This window comes from Ambystoma mexicanum, chromosome 2p (genome assembly GCF_040938575.1).
Source record: "Ambystoma mexicanum isolate Mex_15411 chromosome 2p, UKY_AmexF1_1, whole genome shotgun sequence".
NCBI classification, from domain to species: Eukaryota; Metazoa; Chordata; class Amphibia; order Caudata; family Ambystomatidae; genus Ambystoma; species Ambystoma mexicanum.
The window spans coordinates 42,149,093-42,171,297 of record NC_090923.1 but is presented as its reverse complement, the minus strand read 5'-3'; the positions used below and the strand labels follow the sequence as shown (position 1 = coordinate 42,171,297).

The 22,205-nt window shown below is 49.7% G+C and overlaps 1 protein-coding gene across 5 annotated transcripts in view; it reads left to right on the top strand.

The window, feature by feature from the left end:
- SHQ1 (SHQ1, H/ACA ribonucleoprotein assembly factor) overlaps window positions 1-22,205 on the top strand; it is a 671,809-nt gene that overhangs the window by 442,785 nt on the left and 206,819 nt on the right. For all 5 annotated transcript variants that reach the window (XM_069643203.1, XM_069643202.1, XM_069643204.1 and 2 more), the window contains one exon: window positions 15,913-15,966. In XM_069643203.1, coding sequence (XP_069499304.1) covers window positions 15,913-15,966 — 54 coding nt within the window. The remainder of the gene's footprint in view (window positions 1-15,912; window positions 15,967-22,205) is intronic.

The following is a 22,205-nucleotide window of genomic DNA, read 5'->3' as shown; positions in this document are numbered from 1 at the left end:
CTTGGCTGCCAGGAAGGGCGCATCCTCCCCGGCGCCATCAACCACGAGCCAACGCTCTGGCTCGGGTAAGAGGAAGTCCGAGAACCCGGCAAAGCTTCTGGAGAGGCCCCAGTCGATCTCGAAGATTCCGGCAGAGGGGGAGCGAGGCTCGGACCCTCCCCCCAAGGTGAAGGCCCCAGGTGTCCAGAAGGTGACGATGGCCTTAATTCACCCTGCCAAGACCTTGATTGAGGATGTTGCCGCGGCCCTGGCTCAGCCTGTGGAGGCTACACCAGTGGAGGCGCCCTCAGGACCCAGAGTCTCCCTGCCACCACGGAGGGAGTCGTCTTTCAGGCCCATTCAGAAGACCCCCACGAAGTCCTCGTTGGAAAAGGTGGGGGAGGGGCTGGTGGCCATCGTGGATACGGACACGACCTCTGAAGAAGAGCTCATCGAAGTCGTGGAAGAGGCCCAGCCCATCGGGAGGGATCCCGACGAGGGCGAAGACGAGAGCGAAGGTGTCGCCGACAAGGCTCCTCAAGAGCCCTCGCGCCCGTCGTTTCCGGGGCCGCAGGACACCTCGGTGGCCATTTTGTCAGCGATTCAGTCCTTATGCTCGCAGATGAGGACAAGGTTGCCCCTTCCCCCGACGGAGGTACCTGAGCCAGACCTGACGGGGGAACCGGAGCCAGGACCTTCGGAGAGTCCACTGCATAAGAGGAGGAGGACGCATCCTATGCCACCTCTCCCACCTCTGCGACCTGCTCTGCCTTCCCCCCGGTCTACTACCCACGGGGATGATACAGGCACGGACAAGGCTACGACAGGTACAGATGACGACGGGACGTGTCCTGCGTCGCCCCCTGCTCCGGCGTCCCCGTCTGACGAAATTGGATCCTTTCATGCCATGATTTCCAGGGCATCCGAGCTTTTCCAGCTCTGCCCAGAAGAAAAGAAGAAAGAAGGGTTCCTTTACCAACGGCGCGAGGCTAAAAGGAAGACGGTCCTTGCCGTACTGCTTCTTGATGACATCTGGGATGAGGGGCTCGCCCTCCTCAAGAACCCTGCCACGGCGCCGGCAACGAGGGACCGGTACGAGAAGAAGTACCGGGTCCCCGACGCTGCCCCCTTGTGCCTTCGGGCACAACCTACCCCGGATTCGGTCGTCTCTGTGGCGGCAAGAAAGCTGGGGGGGCATCGGCCTCGACATCAACTTCCCCGCCGGACGCGAGGGCAGGAAGTTGGACACGATAGGACGACGGATCTTCTCCAGCATGGGGTCTGGCATGGATTCACATGCTCATGAATATTCCCCGTCGTCAGGCTGGGAATCCTCGGTAAAGAAAAAATCAGCATCTGTTTCGTTTCTGATCTGTCTTTCGTAGTAGTAACCAATCACTGATCTCTGCGTCATACTGACCACAGCCAATGACTGCCCTCTACCTAAGCCCCGCCTCTGGCAGCCATCTTCAGATTTTTACCGCACGTTCAAGTGTTGGGATCCTCGTGCTATTGCTCTCGAGCGTTAGTGCTTTTTTCGCGTTTTTTCTTAGAAAAATTTCTCTTTTTCGGTCAAACGAGCCTCAAGCTCCACCGTTTCTTTATCCGATCAACGGGGACCCGTGTCGGATTCTTCTATGCCCCTCAAGGGTGAAGATTTTGTCGAGCACGCTTTTGGAGGATTCCAGAAGTTTCTCAGGCCCTCCTCGAGCATGGCCCAGGAGAAGGGAAGCTCGACGCCCGGAAAGCTGTTCAGGGTCTGCCCTGGATGCCAGCTTCAGAATGTCTTTAAGGAGGACGAACACTCCCTTTGCCTCTACTGCCTACATGAGGACAAGACGCACGTGGAGAAGGACTGTGCGTTTTGCGGCAATATGTCGGAGCGGACCAGCCAACTGGCTGGAAGGAAAGAGCCTGTCAGGCGAGAAGAAGAAGAAGAAGTCTGAGCGGTCTTCTAAGACCTTTGAGGGCGCCCCGGCGACGGGGGTCCAACAGAAGGCCAAGCACCGCGAGTCCGCTGGCACCGGGAGCGCCGAACGGTCGGGCTCTACGGGCGCCAGGCAGGGCGCATCCTCTCCGGCGCCATCAACCACGAGCCAACGCTCTGGCTCGGGTAAGAGGAAGGCTGAGCACCCAGCGAAACTCCTGGAGAGACCCCGGTCGTGCCCTAAGGCCCCACCGGAGGGGGAGCGAGGTGGTGACCCTCCCCCCAAGGTGAAGGCGGTGAGCGCACCTAGGTTGGTGAAAGCCTTGATCCATCCGGCCAAGGCCTCTATCGAGACAGTCGCGGCGGCCCTGGCTCAGCCTGTGGAGGCTACACCAGTGGTGGCGACCTCGGGGCCCAGAATCTCCCTGCCACCGCAGAGGGAGTCCTCTTTCATGCCCATCGCCAGGACCCCCGTGAAACCTCCGACGGAGAAGAAAAAGGGGGGGCAGGAGGTCATCATGGACTCGGCCTCAACCTCTGAGGAGGAGCTGATCAAAGTCTTAGGCCACGGCTCTGGCGTGGAAGAAGGCCATCCTGTCGGGAGGGACCCCGACGTGGAAGACGACAAGGGCGTCGAGGGTGCCGACGGGGCTCCTGATCGCCCGTCGGAACTCCCTCAACCAGTGCCGCAAGACAACTCGGCGGCCATTTTTTTGGCTATACAGTCCTTATGCTCGGAAATAAGGATGAGACTGCCGTTACCACCAACGGAGGAACCGCTCCCGACGGGGGACCCGGAGCCAGGCCCTTCTGGGAGCCCTCCTCCTAAGAGAAGAAGGATTCATCCTCCACCTCCTTTTCAGCCATCGCGCCCTGCTCAGCCCTCCTCCCCGTCCACGACACGTGGGGATGATACGGGGACTGACACGGCCGCGACGGGTACAGACGACGAGGTTTACGACGAGGATCTCCCGTCGTCACCTCCCACCCGGGCTTCCCCGCCCGACGAGATTGGATCGTTTCACTCCATGATCGCCAGGGCATCCGAGCTTTTCCAGCTCTGCCCGGACGAGAACAAGAAGGAAGGTTTCATTTATCAACGGCGCGAGACCAAGAGGAAGACAGTCCTCGCTGTACCTCTACTAGACGATATTTGGGATGAGGGCCTCGCCCTCCTCAAGAACCCATCCACGACGCCGGCTAGAAGGGATCGGTACGAGAAGAAGTATCGGGTCCCGGACGCGGCCCCCTTGTGCCTTCGGGCACAGCCGACCCCGGACTCGGTCGTCTCCGCGGCGGCCAGGAAGAAAGCGGGGGGGGCGCGGCCTCTACGTCAACGTCCCCGCCGGACGGCGAGGGAAAGAAATTAGACACGATGGGACGCAGGGTCATCTAATCGGCAGCGACGACGATTAAGGCGGCCAACGCCTTGGCTATCGTAGCCCGCTACGACAGGGAGTTGTGGTACAAACTGGCCCCCCTGCTGGACTTCCTACTAGACGACAAGAGGGCGGAAGCCCTAGAGATCTTGCAGGAGGGAGAGGTGGCGTTGGACCACGCCATTACGATTGCGACGGACATCGCTGACACTGGATTTCGCCAGTTGGGCAACGGCGTGTGCCTTAGGCGGCGTGGAGGGCTCAAGGCTACTGACTTCCGTCAGGACGTGCAGACCAGAGTCTTGGACATGCCATTCGTCGGGAACAACCTGTTTGGGAAAACAGTGGACGATTCCCATCAAGGCGGACACGGAGACGGCCCGGGCTCTTGGGGTTCTCCAGCAACGGCGGCCGCCCTTTTCAGAGCAGCGGAGGCAAACAGGGTGCCTCCAAAGGTTCCAGCGGCGGATTTTCCACCTACCGTCAAGCGGCCCGTTCGTCGTCACAGGAAGCTTACAGGGGACGAGGCAAGTCAGGCGGACCCCGCTGTCGTCGCCAAGGAGGACAAGGCGGCAAAGCCTCGTCGAAGCAGGACTGAACCGGCCGTGGGTCGGGCCCCCACCGAAGCACCCCGGTGGGAGGCCGGCTGGCGAGCTTCATCAGCGCGTGGGAGTCCATCTCCACCGACCGTTGGGTGCTGGACGCCCTGGCTCAGGGTCACTCACTCGAGTTTCTAAAGAGGTGCCTGCGCGTCCCCCCTGTGGCCAGGAAGGAACATCACGTCCCTCAACTTCTCTTGGAGGTAAGGGCGATGCTCAGGAAGGCCGCCATCGAGCTCGTCCCAAAGAGGCTTCGGGGCTCCGGAGTTTACTCAAGATACTTCCTCGTGAAGAAGAAGACGGGAGGATGGCGTCCCATTCTGGACCTACGACGACTGAACAAATTCAACAAGGCACAGAAGTTCAGGATGGTCACCCTCCAACACGTCCTGGGTCAACTGGAGAAGGGCGATTTCCTGTCGTCGTTGGATTTGGAGGATGCCTACTTCCATATCCCCATCCTAAAGGGACACCGAAAGTTTCTCAGATTCGTGGTCTAAGGGCGTCACTACCAGTTCAGAGCCCTTCCCTTCGGATTGAGGTCGGCACCCAGGGTGTTCACCAAGTGCCTCGCTCCTGTGGCGGCGCGGCTGCGCCTAGAGGGGATCCACGTCTACCCCTACCTGGACAACTGGTTCATCCGGGCAAAGACGAAGGAGCTTGCCGTGGAGCATACGGCAAGGACCGTCCAACTACTCACGGACCTGGAATTCTCCATAAACTACGCCAAGTCCCACCTGGTGCCCGCGCAAGACGCGCTGTTTCTGGGAGCGAAGCTCGACACAGTGTCGCTTCTGGCCTCTCCGTCGGAGGAAAGGACGAGGGCCATCTTGGGCAAGGTGCAGCGGATGCTGGTTGCGGACGCGCCCAGGGTGAGGTCCATCAAGTCCCTCCTCGGAATGATGTCTTCTTGCATTTATCTCATCTGCCTGTGCAGGCTCCGGATGCGCCCGTTGCAGGAGTTCCTGGACGCACGCTGGATCCAGACGGGCAGCTTCGAGGAGAGGATCACACTCGACGAGAGTTTCCGACGAGCGATCCGGTGGTGGGGCACCCGTGCGCATCTGACGGCGGGCATGGACTTCCAGACCCCCGGCCACCAGGAGACAGTGACCACTGATGCCTCCCTGGAAGGGTGGGGAGCGCACACCGAAAATCTGCATGCGAGAGGCCTTTGGCTTCCGACGGAGAAGTCCCTCCATATCAACGTCCTATAGCTCCGTGCAGTGTTTTGGGCCCTCAGGTCCTTTCTTCCGTCTCTCAAGGGCAAGGTGGTGAGGATCTTCACCGACAACACCACCACCATGTTCTACATCAGGAAGCAGGGCGGTACCAGATCCCCAGCCATGTCCAAGGAGGCGCAGGATCTGTGACATTGGGCCGTCGCCCAAGGGATGTTTCTGGTGCCGTTTCACCTGGCAGGAATAAAAAACACCATCCCCGACTCGCTCAGCAGAGAGCTGCGCTCGTGCCACGAGTGGGAACTACGGCAGGATCTAGTGGACCGCCTCTTCCGACGTTGGGGCACACCCCAGATCGATCTGTTCGCGACGGCGACAAACTCCAAGCAGCAGGTTTCCCCAGCCGAGGAGCATGGGCGATGCTTTCTCGTTCCCCTGGGAGGGCCTGTTTCTATACGCGTTCCCCCCATTGCCGCTGCTGATCAGGCTCATCAACCAGCTCAAGAGGTCACGGTGCAGGATGATCCTCGTCGCACCTGCGTGGCCGAGGCAGATATGGTTCCCGGACCTTCTGGACTTGTCAGCGTCCCCATCAATCAAACTGCCAGTGGACGCGGATCTTCTCTCCAGGAAAGGAGGCGCCATCCTCCATCACGACCCGAAGTCACTGAACTTGCAGGCCTGGCTCCTGCAGCATTAGAGTTTGGAGGATACGACATACCGGCCGACTGCAGAGAGGTTCTTGCAAAGGCCAGGGCGTCCTCAACTCTTAAATGCTACGGACACAAATGGAAGAGGTTCTCTGTCTGGTGCCACGCACAGAAGATTAACCCTCTACGGATTACGGCTCCCCAGGTACTGCCGTACCTGCTGACGCTGGCCAAGGCTGGACTGGCGCACGCGTCCATCAAGATTCATCTTGCTGCGATCTCCCGATACACCAGAACCACGGGGCGGACGTCTTTGTGGTCTCATCGTCTGGTGAAAGAGTTCATGAAGGGACTGTTCAGATCGTTCCCGCCGGTGAAGGCTCCGGCCCCGGCGTGGGAGCTCAACGTGGTGCTGACCACGCTCATGGGACCTCCGTTCGAGCCTCTGCACTCGGCTCCGTTGAAGTTCTTGTCGTGGAAAACAGCGTTTCTTGTGGCCATCACCTCCGCACGACGGGAGATCCAGGCCCTTTCCTGCAAGGCCCCGTACTTGACTTTTCACGACACGAGGGTAGTGCTCAGGACGCACCCCTCCTTCATGCCCAAGGTGCCGTCGGACTTCCACCTCAACGAACCCTTGGTGTTGCCTGTTTTCTTCCCATCGCCTTCGTCGCCGGCTGAAAGGACTTTGCACTCGCTGGATGTGGCTAGAGCGCTGAAGTTCTACGTGGACCGCACAAAGTGTTTTCGGAAGACGTCACAACTTTTTGTGAACTTTGGACCTGTCAATCAGGGGAAGGCTCTCTCGAAGGCTTCCATTTCCAGATGGCTCTCCGGCTGTATTATGTACTGTCATCGGTTGGCAAACCGACCGCTGCCTGGCCGTCCGAGAGCCCATTCCACCAGAGCGATCGCAGCTACCACGGCATTCCGATCCGGTGTGCCCTTGCTGGACATCTGCAGGGCTGCTACGTTGAGGTCGATGCACACCTTCACGAAATTCTACTGCGTCGATCGGGATTCCAGGGAGGAGTCCAGGGTCGGCCAAGCAGAGCTGCGCAACCTGTTCGCCTAAGGTGAGCCTGGTGAGGAGGTAAGAGTTGCTTAATGTTGAGTTTGATGTAATGCTTAATGTTGAGCCTTTGCCACCTCCCGTGGTTGTGCATGTGTGTACTGCTATGTATTCTCTTATTCATGAGCATGTGAATCCATGCCAGACCCCATGCTGGAAAAGGAACAAGTTACTTACCTGTAACTGTTGTTCTCCAGCATGGGTCTGGCATGGATTCACATGCGAACCCTCCCGCCTACCCCTCTGCGGCTCTTCACTTGGTCATACTGCCACTTTATGTGCTACCAAATCTGAGGATGGCTGCCGGAGGCGGGGCTTAGGGAGAGGGCAGTCATTGGCTGGGGGCAGTATGACCGAGAGACCAGTGATTGGTTACTACTAAGAAAGACAGATCAGAAACGAAACTGATACTGATTTTTTTTTCTATACCGAGGATTCCCGGCCTGACGACGGGGAATATTCATGAGAATGTGAATCCATGCCAGACCCATGCTGGAGAACAACAGTTACAGGTAAGTTACTTGTTCCTTCTTAAACTTCCAAAAAAGCGCAACGTCTGCCTCATTGTCAGTCTGCTGCCAGCGCGGAACGGCCCGGAGCCTTACCAGTGATTTCCACTACTCTTTTCTTTCTCCGAGTCTAGGCCTCTCACTCTCCCTATTGCAGAGTTCGCGCAGCGGGAAGCAGCAGTAGCAAGGGAGTTCCCTCTTTGGAGGTTCCAGGTGGCAGAGTTGCAGCTGGCCCGCTTCGGAGCTAAGGATGCTGTAATCTCCAGTGGTGTGAGCGCAGGAGGACTAGAAGCAGCTGTCTACCCAGCCGAGAAGCACCACAAGTAACGAAGTCTTGCAAACACTGAGCCGATCATAATGGAGCAACTTACCCGGAGAGTCCACAGCTTATAGCTCCGGTGCGCTCCAACGCTGTTGAGTGTTCACGGCAGGCTGCTACTCTCGCAAGTGAATTAAAGCAACAGTAGCAGTTATTTTGAATACCGAACTGTACAAGACCAGCAAAAGTGGTACTTATTAAAACACGGTGACTGCATAAATAAGTGCATGAGATTGTGGAAAGCCCAAGAACCTTAGTGGAAAGCTATAAACAGTTTGAAAGCTGACAAGCAGTGCCCAAGCCAAGAGTATATTACCAACCACCAATACTAGTATCACAAACAGTACTTAAGGCAAGAGGGGAGGATTGAGCGGCTTAAAGATTGTGAGACTTACTGCTTATGATACCGTTTTATTTATATAGCGCCTATACACAATATGTTTCAAAGCGCTTCACGACAAGGGAGGGAACAAGGGAAAATACAAAACTTTCTTAAAGGCCATGAAAAATAAGAAGGCGACATTTCGATAGTGCAACAGATAGGAGACACATGGGAACAGACAGGCGACTACCGTACTAGGCCCGACGACATTTCTGGTAGATCCGGAGAATTACACGAGGTGAGGGAGAGGAATAAAACAAGCGACTATCTTACTAGGCCTGACGACATTTCAGATAGTGATGGAGGGGGATGGGTCGGAATAACAAGTAGAAAGGGTGAGGAGACAAACATTTGTTACTATCATACTAGGTCTGGACAATTGTGATAGAGTAAGTGCATAGAAAAAGTAAGGGAGGGGGAAAGGCGAGGAGAAGAGAACAGAGCATAAAAACAGTGAAAAAGAGCAGAAAAGCAGAGGGGAGGGCGAAGACAGTTGCAGAGGTCAGTAAAACACGTAATGTTGCAAGAAAACAGAAAATGTAGGCAAGGATTCACGGTGACGATGGGCACAGCATGATTCAGTGCCATCCTAAGTGTGAGATCCAGGGGAGGTCCAGCATGAGAGTTGAGGGGGTGAAGCACCAAGAGTCAATGTGTCCAAAGTAAAATCCAAGCGTTGGCAAAAATCATTGATGGTGAACCTTTTGTGAATCAAGACAACTACTGCAATGAATGGGAGTGGGACCATAGGGAAGAGGGGGGCACATAGTGACATCACAGGGGAGCTGTGGGGTAGGGGGTACAGCAAAAACATCACGGGTGACCGGAGGAGGGTGGGGGCACACAGCAACATCTCAGGGGACCGGGGGGGTGGGATACAGCAAATACATCATCGGGGACCTGTGGGGAGGGGTGGGGGGCACATAGCTACATCACAGGGGACCAGAGGGGAGTGTTAAGACATACAGATTGTCAGTTGATGGAGACGTATATTGCCTAAGCCAAGTTAGAGGAAAATTGAGACTACCTGTTGGTCATTAATTGATAGTTGGTACATAGGGGAACGAAAGGTGGCAAGCGGGCTGCCCTTCTGCAGAAAGTTATCCATAGGGAGAGCAGCATAATTGCCCAGAAGTCTTAAAGAGCACTAATGTGGTTCCTTGTTTTCCCCGTCCCTCGTCTAAAGTTTGGTGTTAACAAATTACCACTGAAGCACTTTTCTGTTCTTGTTCTTGAATAAGTAAGGCAAGAAGGTATTTCCTTAAAGAGCCTGGAAAAGGATGGAGCCAGATAATGGTTGATGGAAGTGCTGAACTGTGGTTAGAACAACAATTAATGTTGACTCATAAAATTTGAAGAATTGTTAAAGGTTATTGGAGAAAAACTACAGTTTTCATTTGAAACCAAGATTGTAGTAAACCATCCTGACGAAGATATTGTTGTTCCTACCAAGGTTATTATTATTGTGAGTATTATTATTATAATTGTTCTTTTATAGCGCGCTTAATACCAGCGAGTGATTTGTAAGCGTGGGATCAGGATTCAAACCTGTGTTGCACTGCGTTGTCTTGCTTCCCTGAAACCTGTTTTTACTTTAGGAGGAATTGGAACAGTTTATTTCTTTTTGGAACCAGAAGTTGTAAAAACCTTCTTGACAAAAACCCATGTTTTGTCCACAAGACTGAAAACTGTTCTTACTCTAGGAAGAGATTAAATAGTTTATTTCTTTCTGAAACCAGAACATTGTAACAATTATCCTGACAAACACAAGTATTGTTGCTTGCTTGGAGAAGACAAAACATAAGACAGTATTTATTCCAGGAGGAGTGGGAATTTAAGATTCCTCGAGACACTTTAATGAAGCAACTGAACTTTGTTTGATTATCAAACTTTAAGAACTGTATTGGAACTTTGTTAAACCGGATTTTCTTGTTTCCTTTGAACTGTTGAGAGCAACCCTTGTTCCAATCTGTGGAAGGGAATCTCACCCAGGTTTAAAGAGACATTGATCCTATTGGGAGAACGATCATATGTTATACATTGCTATTGAAGTGAATTGCCATATATGTCCTTTTTGCTTTACTTGTTGTACAAGTGTGAGGGACAGATATCCTTCTGTTAGTGTGTCCTTTATCTTATTTTAGGCAGGACAATCCTTGTCGGGGTAGGGGTAGTGAGGCTTTTATCCAATCAGTTTATTTAATAATATGGCTACATTTGAAAACTGTTAACAAAGTTGTCCGCCTCACGTGTCTGACCTGACACAATGGGTAGTTGCTGGGGAATTGTGAGAATAAGGGAAACCTTACCTGCTGGCAGGAGAAACCAGCTGAAATGACAGGTGTGGTAAGAACAAGAAGAGAGTGACCAGCGAGGCTTCCTGCGTGTGCACACGTGTCCCTGAACAGAATGCAAAATAGCAGACCAGCCGCTTTCTTTTTTGATAACATGAAGTGACCACACGTTTGGAATTCTCCCAATACTACTTGGGCCGTAATAATGATAGTCGGCATAACCAAGAAATGTGATGGGTGGAAGGTCTGGGAAACCTACGCCGCCTTTCTTTAGCCCACTGTTGCCATTGCAGAGGGGGGCCAGCCATATGCCTTTTTGTTCTAGTACTTCAAGTCCAGAACGAACTACTGAGCCACGTCCCTTCTATATGGAAACACAAGCAACCACGAGCATGTTTTGGCTTTATTTAACCTCCTCAGCGAGTTGCAGCGAGAAAAATTCCCACAAGTGGTCTTTGTGTCCCTCTTGCACGTAGGGAAACAAATGTAAGCACTTAATGACAGTCAAATGCAAATCCTTATTGCAGGCTCAATCTGGGTGCAGGGTTTAGCCACTTTTGTAAGAGAGTAGTTTCAGGGTGCTGGTATGTGTTTGAAGTAGCAGAGTGACAAGGAGTGGAGAGAGCGGAAGGAGCTGGAGGTGCAGGAGGGGTGGAGGTGCAGAGACAGCTGAAGGTAGAAGGTATTGGAGGAGGTCAAGGTGCAGATAGAAATATACGTACAGGAGAGCAAAGGTAGAGTGCTATGCAAGTTGGAGCCAAGAGTAGAATAGAGTTTGAAGTACGGTAGCATCAAGGAGGAGGGGAGAGCGCAAAACATGTTGGAGAAGTAGAACATGAAGGATGACTGGGAAGCACAGAAGAGGTTGGGCAAATGAGTTGTAGGAAGTGAAGTGTTAGAAGGAGGGCAATAAGAGTGGGAGAAACATAGTAGGAACACCGAAGGAGAGGAAGGAAAGGAAATGCGAAGGAAGGCAGCTTCTTACTTGGAGGAGTGGAGGCACTGGATGCAAGACAGGTAGACGTTGAGGGAAGGTCCTTTTTAGGTGTAAATGGAACAGTCAGATAGTGACACAATGACAATTTACTTAGTGCCTGGGAGAAATTGGTGGAGGAACTAGCCTGTGGCAGAATGTTGAGGTTGCAGACTACATATAGCCCATGGGTTAGAGCAGAGACCGCTGGTCCAGACCCAAGACATGAGGGAGCATCAGTTTTGCACAGAGAAAAGTGAATATTCTTTGTGGGGGAGTAACAGGAGAGAGAGTAGGAAAGAGTAACATTGGAGAGTAGAGGTAGGCTGGAGAGAGAGAGAAAGAGAGAGAGAGCGAGAGAGAGAGAAAGACACACACACATTGGATGCACGCGGGAGGAAGACAGTTGAAGAGAGAAGAGAATGTGGGTGGAGTTGTAGACGCTAGTGTAGCAGGAGGAAGGGAGAGTAATTCTCAGATGGACACCTGTGGTTAGAAAAACCCAAAAGACGCTTCTCAGCAGATGCTAATGGGCCAGGGTGTAGGCAAAATCAATCAATTATGTGCCAACTGTTCAATATGTCAAAAGACTTCCCCGGATTATGTAAGCCGAGTTCCGCTGCAGCCACTACTGATCGTAGAGATTCCCTTTTGATAATTGACATGGACATAGTCGCACCCTTGGAGTCTTTGCGGTCTGGCCACTGGTACATCTAGGTAATTCTGTATTATGGAACTCTATATCCCATCAACCACTGAGGAGCAAAGCCATTTTCAATGTTCTCATACCTTCATAACTCATAACTTCCCAGTAGAAATATTGACCGACCAGGGAAGGCGTTTCATATGTAAGCGAATGGGGCACATGAAAGCCATGATGAACATTAAAATCATCCAGACATTGATCTACCATCCTCAGACAGATAACCTTGTGGACCTGTTTAATCAAACCCAAAACTGATCCTGACGAGTCTGGTCACAGAAGATGGGCAAAACTGCAACAATTTCATCCTTCGCTATTGTGAGACAGGCATGGTGTCAAGAGAGACACTGACACAGGAGATACAGTTTGAAAACCTTTATTCAATGGATCAGGATGGGTGAAATGCTGATCTGTCCCTATTGCAATAGCAGGATTATGCTGCCTGAATAAACTAAGGAATGCCAAGTCAGCGTGTCCAATTCAAAACCTCTGTCTGTGTTCAAATCGATGCTTGCCCTCACAACTAAAAGAAAACTATAGTGAAGGGATGGTTCAACGGACAAAGTGTATAATGTTAAGTTTGGAGCAGTCACCAGCTCTCCTGCCCAGATAGGGAAACTATTCTTTTCACAGGGTCTGGCAAGACTTGTATCTTCCTGGTCATAGTGCAATTTGCACACCGCACGGTCCACCCAATACAGTTCGCGCAACCAGTGACATTTTATACTTGGCACGGTGTTAGACTTTAGGGCTTTTCTTGATGCGTTTGGGCTTTCTGGTCCAGGAGTAGTTTTAGACTTCACGGTCCAGCCATTACAGGCCACGCGACCAGTCACACTGGTTTTGCCCTTAACCTCTTCTTGGCAGTTTAGTTTGCTTTCACCTGTTCCAGGCACTTCCCTGACCTTCTCTAATACTTTAGGATCTTCACCTCCTTCAAGGTCCAGTTTGCATCATTGCTTTCTCCTATGGCTTCTTTAACGTTCTTTATGCACTTTATGCACCAGCTCACATTGACAGCTTTGTCTCTTTTCATTAAGTGAGCTTGGGAGTTATTGTGCTACAGTGTTTCACTGGTTTGGCAATTACCATTTAGCACTTTCATTGACTCCTGCACTTCTATGTCTTTAAGAGTGTGCCTTACTACTCCGTATCAATGCTGGTTAGATGTGCGCCGGGTTTCCTTTTATATATTGAAACTCACCCGCGGTACCGTCTGAGCACCTGGCATTCTCCTCCTTCTTCACTGAGGGCAGTGCTCTTCCACCTGCCCTTTGGTCAGCCCTGGACTGGTGCTCCCAGCCAGGGTAATGAACAGACTCTGGCCACAAGGAAAGGGGCCTCCCGCGCACACACAGCTTCCTTTGATCCTTCTCTCCGGCTCCCTGGAGACATGGCTCCCTAGCCACATGCACACTGCCTGCTTTCTTGCACAGGCCGCCGGCGATTCGGCACTCTGTTTTTGCTGGGACACTACGGATTGGCGTTCCTGCTGCTCCTTGCGCTCCTTTGTCTGGGCTGATGTTTGGACTTTTATACACCTGCACCCGGGTTCTCAGTTGTATCTCATTTGATTGGCTTGCCTGATTCCAATCAAGCCAATCACTGAGACATGCCTGACCTTCAAAGCCTCTAGGCTTCCTCCTCTTCATCCCAGTACTACAATGGTTTCTTTCACAGGTAATCTTCCTCACTTGAAGATGCCTCTTCTTCTTCACAGTACTTTGTATTTTGTCAAGTCGTAAGGGACAGTCACAGCAGCCTATAAAGGCAGAGGGGGGGGGGGGGGTAGGATGGATTGTCATCAGGACAGGGGGAATACTATGTCTCGCCCCCATGTACTCTCCTCTTTGTCTTGAAACCCTGTGGGGTTAAATGGGAATGGTTAATGTGAGTTTTATAAAAGGAAGGGTCCGTCCCTTGTGATTGTTAGTTCCCTTTTCTACTCTCAGGACGTTCTCTGGGAGAGGTAGTAGAGTTTCTTCCCCACTGCTGTGGGAGGAGGGAGGTTTCTGCAGGGTTGACGACAGCCCATGAATGCAGAGGGGGGGTCAGCACTATAATGTATAGAATACCGTGTTTCGCCCAAGGGCATTCTCCTTCCAGCCCCCAAGGACCCTCCACTCATGTGATCCTCTGCTTGTCCACCCCCAGGGTTGGGATCCAAAAGTGATGACCCTGCCCAGGCCACCTGAGCAAAGGATCCGAGGGGAGAAAATATGAGGGCGCTCCCATGTTTCTCACAGCATCCAAATGATGGCACAATCCTCTACTAGTTTCCTTTCATTCGTATTGGTGCATGGCCAGCACTAGTGCAATGTATTGGATATTGTGCAGGAAGGAACAAACTGCTGACAGACCGGCGACCATCCAAGGGTGCAGAATGCACGTGGATATATGGAAGAAGGGAGGAGCCTGAACCTGCAAGATGCTCAAGCCCAGCAGGAAAAGGCATATCATGAAGATGCCAAGATGATGGCATTGCTTCCCAACACCCTGATCAAACTGCTAGCTAGATGTCATGGGCCTTATGCTGTCACACAAGTTGTATCTTATCTACAAGGTACAGCAAGCCGATCAACGAAAGCCATCTCAATATATCATATGAACAACGTGAAGGTTTCACTGGAGAACAGTAATCCCCAACTCCTGCTTCTGTATGCCAACAACACCTAGGACACTCCTCTACCAATCAAAGCTCATTGGGCTATCACTTTAGTTGGTTTCCCCACATCCAGTCCCCAAGAATTGATCCAATTGCTATCGAAGCGTTGAGAATATGGAAGTGGACAACATCTAGTAACACAGTGGAGAGATAAACGGGAGTGTGATTGAATAGCTCCAGGTTGAAGTAGTAGGAGAATTAGATTTCGAAGAGTCACCAAAAAATAGGCCTTCTTACATAAAGATGTAGAGTGTGAAGAGAAAGGGATACTGGACAGTTCTCTGAGTGCACTGCTATCGAAGCAGTGCCAGAGAAGCAATAACTATTCCAAGAGAGGAAAATGGGGGGGGGGGGGGTGGAGGGTGGCGGCTGGACAGTTGGGAAGCGGACTTTCATTCCTCTGATAAGGGGTGGCCTGCAAGTCGATAGAAAGAGTATACAGTATTTTGGTAGAGAGAAGTCTGGTCAAGTGAATCGCTGTTGGCTGTCAGTCTGAAACCCTTAGACTTGCCTTAATATTAGACCAAGTCGGCCCTTTCTGATGAGATCTACAACTGGACTTATACTATCTTAAGGTGGTTTAGTGCCAGCTTTACTAAAGACAGTTGGAGACTTCTCGTTGCCTTGAGGGTTCTGCAGAAACTATTCACAGCCGCAATTGTGTTACTGCTTAACTGCTCTTTAAACCATGGCCAAAAATATAGTATCACCCAAATCGCTTACCGAGGAAGGGGATGGCCACATCCTCTGCAATCAAGCAAATTGTTCTATATTTTTCTGTGAATAAATGATCGTTTTGATGCTATTAAAAATATTCTAAGTAATAATTCTGTATTTTTTCATTGTTTTTTATTAGTTAGAAATTCCGTCTTTATTTTGTATTCGTTCTAATGATTGGATACCACCTTATTTATGTACTGACATGTTATCCATATGCTAGGGCCAGGCTGTCATTTAAACGTGCTTATCGGAAGTGCAGCCTAAGCATTCAGCCTCGCTACCAAACTGTGAGCCAAGTTTTATCGAGAACCCCTTAGTTGACATTAAATTAAGGGTTGAGTGTGGTATGGCATTCGGGAACTAAAGTAGGTCAACCGCAAACCTCTGTGTGGTCCCCGTAGCTGCATCGTATATGTCTATGGGGCCTCAGCGTGTCTCAAAGCATGGAGACCAGATGTAGCAATACAGACTCCCCTACTACTAAATAAAAAGATTATTTTAGGGCATTAAGGGTAGTCCTAAATTGAACTATTCTTGTGTGTGTTTTTATCCCTTTACAGGTGGAGTCCTCGTGGAATATTAGGAAACTCAGTGGAACCCTGTCGTGGCTTCAGGTAAGCAGTGGGGCTAGTCACCATCCTGTCACCTGTGTAATGTGTGCCCAGGTTCGTCAAAGCGACACATCACATTGTTTTTAAATGCTTAACTCTCCCTTTTGCACATGTTGCTGATAGGACAAGTAATGCATAGTGTTTAGCACACAGCTCATTTCACACCCTGTTCTATTTTGGCGCAATATCTGAGCACAAATCAGACATGAGTCTCTTCTCCACCCTCTTAACTATTGTAATACTTTGTGATGTGGCTGTCGCATCCGTTCATAGTGTAATTGTGTCTAGTTCTGGCAGCAATAGATTAGCATTAGCTGCCGAACACTTTCCCTGCACATTCAGCACTACTTAGTAAAATGACCCAGGAAGAGGTTTCATTGCTTTGCTTTTATTCATTAGGCAAAGACGGCATCCCTCCTTCTAATGGTGCAAACGAGTAAACCAGCAAATTGTGTACACCTGAGGCAGTTCACAACCAAACATGCTATGAGGCTGCATCCATTTCACATTTTTCCAAACACCATATCCTGACCGGTAGTCACCCACTTGCACGCAGTGCTGGTTATTGGCAACATTTACGGGGGGATTTCACCCAACTACCCCCACCATTTGCACGCAGGTGAGGGGTTAGTAGTTGAGGGTAGAGGGCTTATGTTCAGTGGTGTGTTTGGGACTGAGGGGCAGAGCTAGGTATTGGATTATATGTGTGCCCTGAATATAAGATTTTGGCTGCTTTGCATAAAAACAAAGTGCATTTTGGGAACTTAAAAAATCACCACCAGGTAATCAAGCATGGCTGTAATAGTAATCCAAATGTTCATTCCTTCTGAGCATGCAATGCACACCTCATTTCCTCTGCCTGAATAGTCACCCTGACAGTAAAATGTGTGCAAAGCATGAGCTTTCAACCATTTCATTGCTTGCGTTTGGCCTCACAGCGAAGACCCTGTGAAACCAGCTCTACTGTGACACGTCTAAACAGACCAAGAAGAATGCTAACCCATGACTACACACTCAATCCTACTGTGACAAGTCCACACAGACCGAGAAGAATCCTAACCCACGACTACACACTCAATCCTACTGTGACAAGTCCACACAGACAGAGAAGAATCCTAACCCACGACTACACACTCAATCCTACTGTGACAAGTCCACACAGACGGAGAAGAATCCTAACCCACGACTACACACTCAATCCTACTGTGACAAGTCCACACAGACAGAGAAGAATCCTAACCCACGACTACACACTCAATCCTACTGTGACAAGTCCACACAGACCAAGAAGAATGCTAACCCACGACTACACACTCAATCCTAATGTGACAAGTCCACACAGACCAAGAAGAATGCTAACCCACGACTACACACTCAATCCTACTGTGACAAGTCCACACACAGACCGAGAAGAATGCTAACCCATGACTACACACTCGAACCGAGATGCTGGAGTAATAAGGCTCAAGCCTGCTCTGTCAGCAAGAAGAAAGAAGAGCTCGAGTTTGGGCTGGCTTGGTGAGCAAAGGACGACTTACAAAGGCAGTTTGTGAATGTTGCAGATGTGCGGACATTGAGAGTCCAGATTCGCACATATTTACATATTTCAAACGCACGGTATTGATGCGATTTGCATAACTCTGTTGCACAGAACTTCCTCAACTCAAGGGGTGAGTTTATTACTTGTGTCTACATGGAACGGTGCTCCGGCAGGACCATTTTTACTGGAGCACAGCTCTGTCTGGTTCCAGGCCAGGTTTCTCCCCTGAAACCTTTTGAGAATTCACATAAAATTCATGTGATCTAGGTTTTAATTTGCGCATGTTGAATTTGGGTGTTCAAATAGAGATCTCTCTTTGTGAATTGTGCTCATTTTTTGTATATATAAATATGATGTCTGAGAACGGAAAAGAGTTCAACGTTTCGGCAGCATGTTGGGTCGAGTCTTTCCTCAGCAATAGCCAATGCCGAGTAAGCGGTACAGTTGGGAATGCAACACCCATTAAGCAGGGAGTACCACAAGGGGCCTGCCTGTCTCCAGTTTGCTATTATCTTTTTACCACCCCATTCTTTGAGTTCTTGGAAGAAAACAAAATTGAGTTTGCCAACTTTGCTGATGACACACAATGTGTTGTCCCCCTCTCTGGCAACTTTGCAGAAGACGAGATCATGAACAACCAGATATATGGTTTGATTCAATGTTGCATGTGCAGTAATGGACTTGCGCTCAATACAAGCAAAACTGAGTTGATGCTGGTCGGCACAGCAGCTAAAACATCGAAGATGGAGAGGGAATATGCTCAATTCCAAATTGATAGCTATGAAATCAAAACAAAAAATAAGGTAAAGACCCTTGGGGTCTATTTTGACCAGAACTTGAACATGAAAGCACAGGTTAGTAGCCTGGTTTCATCTGCTTCTTATTATAACAAGCTACTGGCACATGCACGCCCCTATAGTTCTAGAAAGAATAGAGAGGTACTGGCCAGGACCCTAATGGGATCTAGACTTGATTATTGCACTAGCTTGTTAGTGGGCTTACCCGTAATACAAGTTTGAACAACGCCATCAGAATTATAGTGGATCTCAGCAGAAAGGACCATATCTCTGATGCAAAAATGAGCCTTCACTGGCTCCCCATGAAAACCAGAATCACCTTTCGACTTCTCTTAATAACTTATAAATGCCTTATAAGCAGCGCACCACCCTATCTAAAAGAAGTCCTGGAAGTGAAATTTTATTCACCCAATCTGATATCCAACAACACCATGCAACTAAAGATCCCGGCTTGCAGATTGTCTCAAGTGAAGAACGGAGCTTTCTATGAGGTAGCCCCCTCTGTGGAACACATTTCCTGTGAACCTTATAGAGGAAATGTCTACATCTGTTTTCAGGAAGAAACTAAAGAAATACCTGTTTAGCTAGATCTCTTTGATCTCCTGTTTTTCGCCCTTTCTGATCATTGTTAACTTCTGGCCTCACTGATGGTACCCCTCATATGTCATGTCTTAGTGTGTGTCCCTGTTGGCGCCTTAAGCCTCCGGGTCAGCAGTGCACAATACAAATCAATAAAGTAAAGTAAAGTTGTATTGAAAAGCTTGTCGAGTGGTCTAGAACTCTATTCCTTGTTCCGGCTTATTTCGTGTTTTTGGGAACTTTGCCTGTAAGATACATCATGTGGCATTTCTCTTTTCAGTCCTTTTAAGGGATTATACATGGACTTCATGTTCAGCACTCAACATTTCTCATCAAAACCAGTTTCATAAAGCTTCAGAAACATGGCAATCAAGTTTCACCATGGAACATATATTTTGCCAGGCTCTTTCTCACAGCCTTGTTGGTTCTTTCCTCATAGAATCGGTCCGTAGTGTTTCTACTTCAGTTCACTTTCTTGTTTGCCGTTTTTAATTTACGGATTCACAGGAATTTGACCTCCAGTTCCATCATGCATCAATTATTAGGCTCACTTTCTCAATGTCTTTTAGGAACAACGACACCAAAGTAAAGTCCCTCTTCCATGGACTCTCCATATGATCAGTTTCTCAATGTGTCTTGGAAAGAAGTTCAAGCATGCACCATCTGCCCTTGTCTTCACTTTGTTGCTGTTATCTAGGAACTCTGTCCTCGTGTTACTGTCTGCATTGTTTCTCCTTGTACTCTGACATCGGCCTCAAGTTACAGCATGTAGCCCTAGGGCTATAATGGTCCACTCTATTGGGGGTTGGCCTCAGAACGCCTTTGGACTTCGCCCATTATCTCTCTCAGCTCTGGTGTCCATCCATGGACTATCGCCCACATCTTGTTAGCGTCTGTTTCCCTTGCTCTTCCTTTTGTTCTGAGGTATTTCATGCACGTTCGTGCCAGGACACCCTCAGGATGTTCTGCTGTGCCCCAGTGTTGGGAGTCCCCTGGCCTCTTGCTCGACGTGTGATGCCTTGCTGCTTGTGTCTTGTTGGAGTCATTACATCAAGATAGAATCTTATGGATAGTTCATACAATGAGTACTTGTGTTACTTGATTTTTAAATTATGGGACTTGGCGATATCTTTGGAAGGCCACTGGCCAAGTATTTTATATGCTCTCGTTTGTCATATTACGTTTTGTATATTGGGGAGGTTTTTATGCAGTGTGTGTTTTGATGGAATGGAATTCTGAAGGAAATCATATTGAATCAAAAATTGCCATGTCAATCACAGTTCTTATTGCTTTTCTTCGGTCCCACCTCATTCCACTGGGCGGTTGCAGATTTTCAGGCAGACTTCCTGGGAAGAATGCATTAAACTTATCTGCCGGGAAAGTTGAACAGTAAGAAGCAAAAACCTGAGATGGAGAGTGGTGTCTGAGTCCAGCAGAGGAAGACCTATAGGCTGAATGAAGCAAACGGTGGACAATGAAATCTGTCTGCTGATCAACAATGAAGAAAAGGTATAGGTAGAAATAGGAAAGAGGTGAACAAAGCTCTAGCATGAAGCAAGCACAATTGAGGCACAAACAAGTAAGGGGGAACCTTGATATAGGAAAAAGTGTTAGTCACAGCCTGAAAGCAAGCATTTACCATCTTTAAAGGCGAGGCTACAATAAATGGAAAAAGGTGCAGCCATCTTGGAGTGGAGAAGGAAACCATAGAGGCAGAGATGGTGTTGCCCTGGCCTCGGAGCATGTAAGCTTGTAAGCATGTAAGCATGTTGTGCGTGCAGGTCCCTTTGCAGACTGTCATGAGGCTTCTGTGGAGGAGTATTTTGTTTTCTAGATTTGTTTCTGTCTCCGGTGCAGGCACGTGACTAGAGTGCAGCTGTCAGTAAGAACACAGCCACCCGTGGGTGTTCACGCGATGACCGTATCCATGCTTGGGATAAGGCGGCACAACAGAGCAGAATAGCCATCTGTGAAAGTGTGGAAACAACTGCCACACTGGAATGGTCATAATGGTGGAGACCCACAACCTGCTCTGAGGTGCTCCTGGGACATGAAGGGTGACTGTCAACAGCCACCACACCAGAGAAGGCGAAGCCTGCGAGAGGCAGGCAATGCCTGCGGGCACAGAGGACACTGAGCTTCCAGCTGACTGGGGAGCGAGGATCGTGTGACTTCAGAATATGTCAGTTTATATCCCCACAGTGTTGCGTGCTTTGCTCAATTGAAAGCTTTAGCTGAAAGCATACACTTTTAGGGTTTTGTTCCTCTCTGGCATGGTGCCTTGCAGCTGTTTAAAATCTCTCGAGCACAGGTTGAAGCACCATGAAAATGTCTAGTGCGATAAGGTCAGTAACTTGACCTTGTTACAATGGGTAAGAACCTCTCTCAGCCTGAGGTTGGGATGCCTAACATGGTGGAAGCCAGAGCCGGTCCTACGCCATAGGGGGACTGCAACAGTTGAGATGGCCCCAATTCCTGTCCCCTCCCAAAGTGCCTGCTTGTATTTGTGCAGTTCCCACTTGCACTCCAAACCTCTTGAAGAAAGTACTGAGAAACTAAACGTTTCTTTCTTTGGGACATGAAGAGTGGCTACCACCGCACCAGCGAAGGCGATGTCCACGATGCCATATTGGAGTCTAAGATGTGTGCCTTGATCGGAAGCCAAAATGCAGTATTTGAACAAGTTTCCGGTATGTCTTTGGTTAGCTGATGCTGATATCTTCATTTTGCGCGGTGATGTTTATTCTGGTGTTGAGGGTAGGGTGTTATCAAGGTGATGTTAAATGTGCTGTGAATGCATCATTGTGTGATACCTCCATAGGTTTAGGTTTTCAGCCTTTTAAGTGCTGAACAGAAGCTATGGAGTTGAGTGCTACTTGCTGTAGGCCATGCCACAGGATCATCATCATCATCAATCAATTCAAACTCCAATATTACTTAACTTGTAGTCTTTATTTTTCAAATAAACCAACCAGCAGCGATTAGAATGATCTGATATGGCATTTATAACGCACCGATACACAAGTGTTTCAAGGCATGACGAGGCAAGGGAAGGGAAACAGAGGGAAGACGGACAGCGATCCTACTAGGCCAGGTGTCATTCAGAACGCGCAAGTGTATGGGAAGGGGGATGGAGGAGAGGGCGAGGGGGGGGGGGAGACAGTCCTGTTCTGGATAAGTTACAGAGGGCGGAGAGTAGGGGCAGGCAGATTTAGAAAGAGGGTGTTGCAGAAGTCCAGCCTAGAGAAAACCAGAGCTCGGGAGAAGGTGAGCTTCTGGGGGAAGGCGAGGAAAGGAAGAATACCCCTGAGGAGGTGCAGCTGATA